Below are 9764 nucleotides of genomic sequence, written 5' to 3' on the forward strand. Positions count from 1 at the left end.
GTATATTATTTATCAAATAAAATCTGATTTTGGGCTTTAAATTACAATTTGGACCAATAAAACTCTAACCTCAGCTGCACAAATAAATATTAGAACATCCAAGAATAATTTATGCAATTAAAATCACTCTTTAAGCCCTTTTTATTTCCAAACACGCTAAATCTAATAATCACAAATCCTCTATAAATCAATCGTTTAAGCACAAATATTCTATCAAAAATTTTAATTTTAAAGCATAAATGTGGACATAAATATGCACTCATCACTTACCTTGGTTCACTCATAGTTTCTTCTTAGAGTTCTATTTTCTAAATTCATTTGCAAAGCAGCGTCTAATGGTTTGTAAAAGAGATAAAATTTATAAGATGTTTAGATGCTGGTTTTTATAAGATGTGTAAATGGAAAACTTTTTGAATAACACAACAATAAATTACAAATTTTATACTGGTTCACTCAACCTAAGCTATGTCCAATTCTCCCTTAAGAACTCTTAAGGGGTTCCACTAATCTTCTGAAATATTACATGAGCTTTACCTCTCCAGGTTTACAACAACTAATTTCACCACTTCTGGTTCCCTAATTAACATGATTAGTTAGAGTTTAATCATTCTTAGTTTATAATAAGTATTCTAACTACTTCCGGTCTCAAGTATTCTAACAACTTCTGGTCTCAAACCTAGACAACACAAATAGAAATATGTTTTAATTCTCTTCAAAATTTACAATGCAAACAATGTTAAGAACAAGGGTATGGAGGATAAATCTCAAAGAAAGGATATAAACAATATAAGGTGTTATGTTTTTTGTTAAGATTTTTCTCTCAAAAGATATTCAACTTCAGACGACATATGAGTGTAGCAAGCTTGAGTTCACTATTATATTCTTTCTATATTATCCTTTTTACACTACTATTTTTCTTGTCTTCTCTTCAAGCTTTCTTCTATATATATCTTCTCTTAAAAGATGACCGTTAAACAAGGAAGTTGACTTTAGGAAAGTAGGTAGCCTTTAAATAGAAAGTCAGAGTTTACCCATTCTTGGTTTATAATAAGTATTCTAACTACTTCCGATCTTAAGTATTCTAACAACTTCTGGTCTCAAACCTAGACAACACATATAGACAAATTTTTTAATTCTCTTAAGAATATACAATATAATCAGTGTTAAGAGCAAGGGTATAGAGGATAAATCTCAAAGAAAGGATATAAACAATATAAGATGTTCTCTATTTTGTTAAGATTTTTCTCTCAAAAGATATTCAACTTCAGACGACATATGAGTGTAGCCAACTTGAGTTCACTATTATATTCTTTCTACATTATCCTTTTTAAACTGCTATTCTTCTTGTCTTCTCTTCAAGCTTTCTTTTATATATAGTTTTTCTTAAAAGATAACCGTTAGACAAGGACGTTGATTTTAGGAAAGCAAATAACCTTTATGTAGGAAGTCAAACTTTAGTCTTCTTTGTAGGGGTCAGAGTTTTATCATAGCCTTAAGAGAAACTAAGCTTATACGATGTGACAAAAGCAGAAGGCTTCAAGGGGAAACATTCCCAAAATGTTGTTCTTCTTAAAAAATGTCTTTTTCTTAGGTGTAGTGATTCTGATCATATCTTTCTACTTTAGTGATCTACACAAATATCAAGAAACATAGTATATAACCATCGAAGTATTTATCGTACATGTATTAAATGTTTTGAACGTTGATAGCATTAGACTATATTGCGTGTTCAAGACATTTTACCATTTGTCATGTCATTCATAAATGCATCGTCTGTTAAAACATATAGCATGTATAGTCAGATGGTATGAGCATTATATGCTTCTTTAAGGACTATAACGTTTATTGATCATTCATCAGACGATGTATTTTTTAAAAAGTTTTTCTTGAGATAACATTGTATTAAATAAAAACTTCTTTTAGCCTTACTGCTATTCAAGAGATAAACTTTCGTTTTCATGAAATACCAACTTGTTTTGCTCATGTAATTTATTAGATGATTTCAAGAGAGAGACACTTTCTTTTCTTAGAAGTTGTTTATGATTTTATAACTCATTAGATAACATGGTTTAGGAAACATTATTTATATGCTTGACTTCATATGTTACAAAGCTTTTATTTTTTAGACGTTATTTCTTTAAACAAAATTTCATTTAATGTTTTTTGTTAAATTTCAAAACTTGAGTTGCTTATACTATTTTTTAGACAATTTTGTTTTAACAAGTCTATCTAAACATATCACCACCATCACAAAGCAACAAAAATATACTTTAAGCATATTTGAATAACATGCATTGCATTACCACCCATATGCAAACTCAAAAAGCAAAACAACCTCAAAAAGGTTAAAAAAGTGAACTTTATATTTTACTCTCATCAAATGAACATAAATCCACTAATGGTTTTTGATAGTTAAACAATTGAGAGATAAGCTTTAAAAGATTAAAGAAAAAATTGATAAAGTTCTATAAAATCCTTTTAAAAGATAATTTTTATAAAATAAAATTTAATTAATGTTAAATCTATTTGTAGGCATTTTTTATGAATAAAATATTGAATTTAATTAATAAAATCACTATTATTCTTAACTATTTTTTAGTCCTTAAATTTACTGTTTTTCTCATATTCCACCTTTTTCAATTTTTTTTTATGAATTCAATAGTATATTACTACTACAATTATTATTATTATTATTAAAACTGAGAGCTATAAACAAATAATAAAGTACAATGAAATTTATCTTCTTATGAACAATAACAATTTTATCATTACACACGAATAAATATGCATTTCAAGGTCTAAAAACTAATTTAAATTAAGATTCATTGAGATTATAATAATTTAAAATCCAAATTATCTCAAGAAAATAGTTCTTCAATTTGACAAAGAGAATCCATATTCAAGTTTCAAAACTCAATTTAAATAATAATTAACTAAATGCAAGTAATAGTGTTTAAGAGAATTTCTTGCTTCAAATGTTAGATTTAGTGGATGAAACTTTTTTGTAGGCAATGGTGTGTGCTTCTTTTACGTTGAATATGTGAAGATGGATGGATGAATTGCTTTTGGTGAAAGAAAACCTTGAAAATGAAGAAATGAAAATTGGAAGAGAAACCAAAAAGTTTGAAAATTAGGTTAAGGAAAAATTGTGATGTTGATGAAAAACATGAACAAAGCCAAAAGAGGGTGAAGAAGAAGAAGATGGAAGATGCAATTTCTCCTTCAAAATTGCTTCAAGATCATGTGATCTTATTCAAGCATGTAAGCTTCTTTTTTCTGTTAAAGAATTTGATTTGTAAACATTATTAAATAATAGATCATTAATTTGTATAAATTTTTAACGTTATGATGTCTCTTGAATTGTACAAATTGGATTATGAGTTAGTGGTAAGATTACAATTGAATAACTTTTAAATGCATAAGACTAAATGAACAATCAAAATTATTGGAATTGAAATTATTCTCATATAGAAAAACTGAAAATGGTGGGAAAAGAAATAAAGGGTATTTCATCATTCTCAATGGTGTTCATTATATAATTGAATGATTTAAAAATAAATAAATTATAAATTATGATATTAAAAAAGGTATTTTAAAATAAATTTTTTATTGATAATAATTTAAACAAGTCAGAAACTTCTAGCCATTTATAAGTTTTCAATTCGATTAAATTCGCTTAAACTACAATCATCATTTTTAAACAATTATTGAATTAATTTTTATCGAATTCCTTATATAGTTTAATCAAATTTTATAGTGGTTAACTAGGATCATGCATTTAGCCACTCCTAATAATAATATTTTCTTTATGAACTATATGTATTTTTCAGGAGTGACAATTATGTTTGAATATTGTAAAATCAAACCCTTCTTAAGCAAATTTTACTCAAGAAGAAATACAGTTAGCTGGACAATAAAATTGAAAAGAAAAGATACATAATGAATATAATTTTTCTCGACAGCAAAAAACAAATATATATAAACCACTAATTTTTTTTATGGAACAAAAATACACTTATCTTAATAACTAATAAAATTTTAATATAATTCAATCAATCTTTTTATACAAAACCTAAAAATGTACTAAAAAAAATCCAAGATCACTTCCATTCTAAATTAATGTATTTTCCATTGAAAGTGATTGTTTTTCTTTCTAAGAAATGTGAATAATTAACATCTGATGTCCCCACATGCCAAATAGGGTCAAATTCAAGTCAAATACGTTAGAAAGAAGGTTAAAGTATTTTTTATTTTATTTATTTGTTAATTATAGGTTGTTCTTTTCCTCTACATATCCACCTAATAAGCAACATGTTTCCAATTTTTATTGGTCATTCAAAGTTTCAATTCTAGTTCTTCAAGTAACATATCTACCCAACTTCTTTTAATTCCCTTTCATACCCTTTCTTCTCAACTCACCAACCTAATTTAAATTACAATATTTTCAACTCCTAAAAAAAAATTCAAGGATTTTATATTGTGTTTATGAAATTCGTTGCCACTAAATTTATTTTCTATTTGTGATGTTACATGTGCTAATAAACCACTATTAATTAACAATTAACAATAAACAATAACCAATAGTTGAGTGTACATGACTCCTACCCATTAATATCTTGGCCTCCATTGAAGCTCTTTGGAGTCAAGAATAAAAATATGTATAATTGTAGTACCAAAGAAAATGATGTATGAGCTAAAGTTTTTTCCTTTTTTTTTTGTTTTGTTTTGCTCAATATTGTATTTATTTTCCCTTTTATTTTAATGCCCATTTGCAATAATTGCTCAAAAATATGATCAAACTTTGCCATCATTTCGGATAGGCCTTCTTTCTATCTCATTAATAAGATGATGTTGACTTCCATTAATTAGCTTCATCTAAGAAGTTTACTTTTGGCTTCAAGTAATAGTTTTTCAAGTTCTTCACAAATAAGATTCAACCTTTGTTTATGTTCAACTCATTATAATGAGAAAAAATTGGTAAATTGTAAGTTTGATTACTTTTTGTTCACTTTCAATCACAAGAACTCTATAATAACCTTTTTTTTCTATCTTTATTTTACGTACAAATATGTAAAAAAATAAAAAAATAAAAGTAGAATTAATGTGACAAATTTGTAATTAAATTGGAGAAGCAAAGAAAAGAAACATATCCTCATATTGTGTCGGTCAAACATTTTTTTAACAATATTTTAAAATTATCTATGTATTATTATGTGATTGGTTTATGATAGTGTTTATGATTATTATTATTGATAAAGAAATAATATTGAACCAATCACATAATGACACGTAAATAATGTTAAAATATTATTAAAAAAATATTGTGAAAGTATCATTATCATATATATATATATATATATATATATATATATATATATATATATATATTATATTGTCTCATTGATGGAAAGTTTTAGTAAATATTCTCTCTGTTCTACATTGAACAGCGCCTTATGCAGCAAAATAGATCATATTACAACTTGAAAAATGGACGTGGTCATTTAAACCTTAAACAAGAGGTGTGTCATGGATTAAGGCCCGCTTAAGCCTAAGCAGGTAAAACTTACGTTTTAGGTCTCCTAATTTTTATTTTTAATTTTTTAGTACTAATATATTTCAATTTCAAGTAAATTAGTTCTAAAATTACGTCTAAAAATAAAATTTAATTAAATTATTATGATCGATTATTAATTTTTACAATGAATTGTTTTATTGGTAAAAATTTATTATTCTTAAATTTGTTTTCATCATTTAAAATTGAAATTTGGTTTTAAATCTTCTAAATCCTTCAATGTTTCTATTATGAGTTGATTTAAACACGAGTCAACTCGATCTAATTTATTTTTCAATGAATAAAATATTTTATAAATCGATCTGAACTACTATGAATGAGTAGGTTTGCATTGATTAACTTAAAAATTGTTGTTGATGTATTATCGGTTAATCCAACTCAAATCTATTGAACTCGGAGATTAAATAAACTAAATTTAATTTGATTTACATTTAAAAAAAATTACATTTTTCTAATTAATTTAACTCGAACTTATGATAATCCAGAGCAACTAACATATTTAAATCTATTTTAACATCAGTAGCATGCCGAAATAATGTCTTCACTGATTATTAGCACAATTAGGTGAAAATGTTACATGAGGTACAATGCAAAGTTAAGCAAAAGAAAGTATCTGCATCATTAGACAAAACCTTGATTCGAATAAGGAAAATGATACTTTCATAACATTTTTTTTTACAACATTTTAATACCATGTACGTATCATTATGTGATTGATCTATGGTGGTGTTTATAATGATTATTATTGATTAAAAAATAATTTTGGACCAATCACAGAATGATACGTAATATTAAAATGTTGTCAACCTATCGTTATTATTCAAATAATGATGTAAGCAAAGCAACAGAGTCATTATCTTGAGCTCTAAAAATATCAGAATAGGTTAACGAAACAAGTGCCCCAGTTGGAGATGTTGTGGCTAAGATGCAAAATTGTGAGTAGGGCCACAATCCTCTTAACATTGACACAAATTGCTTGTTGGATTAGGTGGGCAACCATTTACCACACCACACAATTTCAGAATCACTTGTCCCCGCCAGAATTCAAATAAATTTTTAGTTATATGATATGAACAATGCATTTATGAAGGCCACGTTATGAAGAAACAAACATTACCCCGTTGGAGTCCTACGTAAGTATCAATGTATCATATACTCACTTTAAGTCTTATCCACTTGAATTCAAAGAGAGAAAAACTAATAAACTTTACTTTAATTCCAAAATAAAATAAAATCTTTGCGTTTGTCTTAATTTTCTCAAAGGAAGAGAGAGAAAGGAGGAAAGTTCTGAAAAATTGATTCTCAGCAACTCTTACTTCATACAAAATATAGCTATAGAGGAAGTTGGCCAACGGTTAACTTCCCTCCAAACCTTGAGAGTCTCTTGTAATCAAAGCAAAGTTCAGTAGTCGATTCTTGGTCACCTTCTGAGACTCAAACTTCACCTTCCTGACACACCCTTCATACCAATCTTCCCTTTCTGTTTCCTACCTTCCTTCTATATACACTTAATCTCCAACTCCTTTTCTTCTCATTCACTATACACTTTTTCACCCTCTCACGCTTTCTTTTCACTATGTTATCCCTTCAAATCTTCCTTTCTAATTGTATCACCAGTTTGGTTTTGGTGCCAAGTTTTTCAGCTCTGGTGCTGCAGCAGTGAATAAGGCTTCTGGTTTCAATTAGTAGACAACTTTGGTTGCTGAGTTTCTTGCTCTTGAGCCTTCAATAGATGGTATTTTTAAATTAAAGTATAGTGAAATTTCTTGAATGCTTCTTCTGCCTTTTAAATTATCTCCAAGACTTCAAATAAGTTGGCTCTATCCTTCAATTCTTAAATGCTATGTACTGAGAATCAAACAAGACTTGGTCTCAGGAACAGACACGTTTTTCAATTTTGGACTGTCTCTGATCTGAATGCATATATAGAGGCAAAAGGGTATCTTCTCTTCATTATCCTCTACTCATTTCCAAAGACAACAGTTCCATTTAATTGAAGAAGCATGGCTTCATTTCCTTCAAATTCTGCATCAGAACATAGCATGGCCAGTGCACAAAACAGCTCCTCACCTTCTTTCATGACTAGAGTGGCTATGAGAGTCTCTAGATCAAGATGGTTCACCTTCTTGAGAAGAGTATTCCATTACCAAAATGGACCAAGATCTGATCTTGGCTCCAACCCTTTCAATTCTAGCACTTGGATGATGCTGGAGTTGATTGCTTTACTGGTCCAGATAACAAGCACAACACTCACTTTGGCCATTTCAAAGAGTGAGAAGCCTATTTGGCCTATGAGGGTGTGGATAGCAGGTTATGATATTGGGTGTCTTCTTAATCTGCTGCTACTTTGTGGCCGCTACTATCAACTCCATGTGACTCAAGGAGGTGCTCTTAGCCTTTCTGATTTGGAGCAGCAGAGAAACAATGAAGAATCAAGGTACCCTTTGCTATTCATTTCAACAGTTTTCCTTTCACTGTCATTACCAATTAGCAGTACCAAAAAGTTAGAATTTATAACATACTCTTTCTGTGAATGTGCTGAAAACCTGCCTAGTTGAAATTAGAAAATGTTGACTCCATTGGTTTTATGGCTGAATTCAAACAACTTCGATCAAAGAATCTTCTGTCATAAAAATATAAAATTCAAACTGTTGAACTTTAAGAAAATATGGAACTGCTAAAGTTGGACTTTTAAATTTTTTTCCTAAGGGAGAACCCAATTATTGTTGTGGGCCTACGGATTTGCACATGGGGAAACAGAGCTGGAAAGGGGTCAGAGCATTGATGAAGATTGAAATTCTTGTAGTTTTAATAATGCACCTCCGCTTACATCACATAAGTTAGGATATGAAGACAATATATAAATTTTTTAACTTTTAAGCATGAAGAAATCAAAATGCAGAGTGAAAGAAAGGGAATGAGAAAAGTACCAAACTTTTTCACTGGTTGGAGCAGGAACCAAGCAAAAGATAGACCAGGCAATAGGTTATTGATTAGCACAATTATTTATGAATTCGGCTGACCTAACCTAGCTTTTATTGGGTCAATAATAAGGCACCATTTTCCACTTTTGATACTTTCAATTCAAAAAAAGAGCCTGAAAACATTTTTTTATTAACAAGCAATATATTATCAGTTTAGAGTGTTTTGCATCAGAAATCAGTGAAAGTGAACTTTTTAAACCAATTAGAACAAAAGTCAACAAAACAATTTACATTCAGTGCATATCCTGTTAAGTAAAATCAGTGTAAGATTTGTTAAATTGGAGATAAAAACCCATAAAGTAAAAGCTAAACCGACACTGTTTAATGAGAAGCACATGACTGTTATGAAATAAACATCATTGAAAACAATGTATCAAACAACAAAAGTGTTCTATGTCTGAAATTTGTTTTGAACTATGTATGCATCATGCAGTGTTCTGAGGGGATCACATTTGATGGACAAATGCAGAAGTTCTCTAGAGCTTTTCTTTGCCATATGGTTTGTGATGGGAAATGTTTGGGCCTTTGACTCACGTTTTGGGTCATTCCAACAAGCACCAAAACTGCAGGTGCTATGCATGATCCTACTAGCTTGGAATGCAATATGCTACTCTTTCCCTTTTCTGCTGTTTTTGCTCTTGTGCTGCTGTGTGCCACTGATGAGCACCCTCCTTGGATACAACATGAGCATGGGCTCCTCTGCAAAAGGGGCATCAGATGATCAAATCTCACAAATCCCAAGTTGGAGATACAAAGGTGCTCACACCAACTTGGACTTTGCCAATGACTCTCAAACCACTCAAAGATTGATCAATGATGACCCAGTAAGTGACACTATATATTATCACACAGAATCTCCAATAATTTTCAATTTTTAATTTTGACTATGATGTTTCATACTGAATTGACAGGAATGTTGCATTTGCTTGGCCAAGTACAAAGACAGAGAAGAAGTTAGACAATTACCTTGTTCCCATTTGTTCCACCTAAAATGTGTGGATCAATGGCTAAGAATTATATCATGTTGCCCTCTTTGTAAACAAGGATTACAAAGATAGCCATCACACACAATACTCAAGACCATTCATCTCAATATATATTTCCAATTATTTTTGTATATTTTCCCCCTCTTTGGTTACATGAGTGTTTCTACATGTACAAAACAGGTCACCAGTAACCAAAATACTACACACAATACTTTTTTCTTA

The 9764-nt window shown here is 29.4% G+C and overlaps 1 protein-coding gene across 1 annotated transcript; it reads left to right on the forward strand.

Annotated features, from left to right (window-relative positions):
- The first annotated feature begins 6801 nt into the window (after positions 1-6801).
- On the forward strand, positions 6802-9764 carry LOC106774444 (E3 ubiquitin-protein ligase At4g11680). The gene is made up of 3 exons (XM_014661440.2): positions 6802-8009; positions 8990-9380; positions 9468-9764. Exons 1-3 carry the CDS (start codon positions 7576-7578, stop codon positions 9612-9614), a joined length of 972 nt encoding a protein of 323 aa, XP_014516926.1. The 5' UTR covers positions 6802-7575; the 3' UTR covers positions 9615-9764.

This window comes from Vigna radiata, chromosome 10, assembly GCF_000741045.1.
Source record: "Vigna radiata var. radiata cultivar VC1973A chromosome 10, Vradiata_ver6, whole genome shotgun sequence".
In the NCBI taxonomy this organism is placed as follows: domain Eukaryota; kingdom Viridiplantae; phylum Streptophyta; class Magnoliopsida; order Fabales; family Fabaceae; genus Vigna; species Vigna radiata.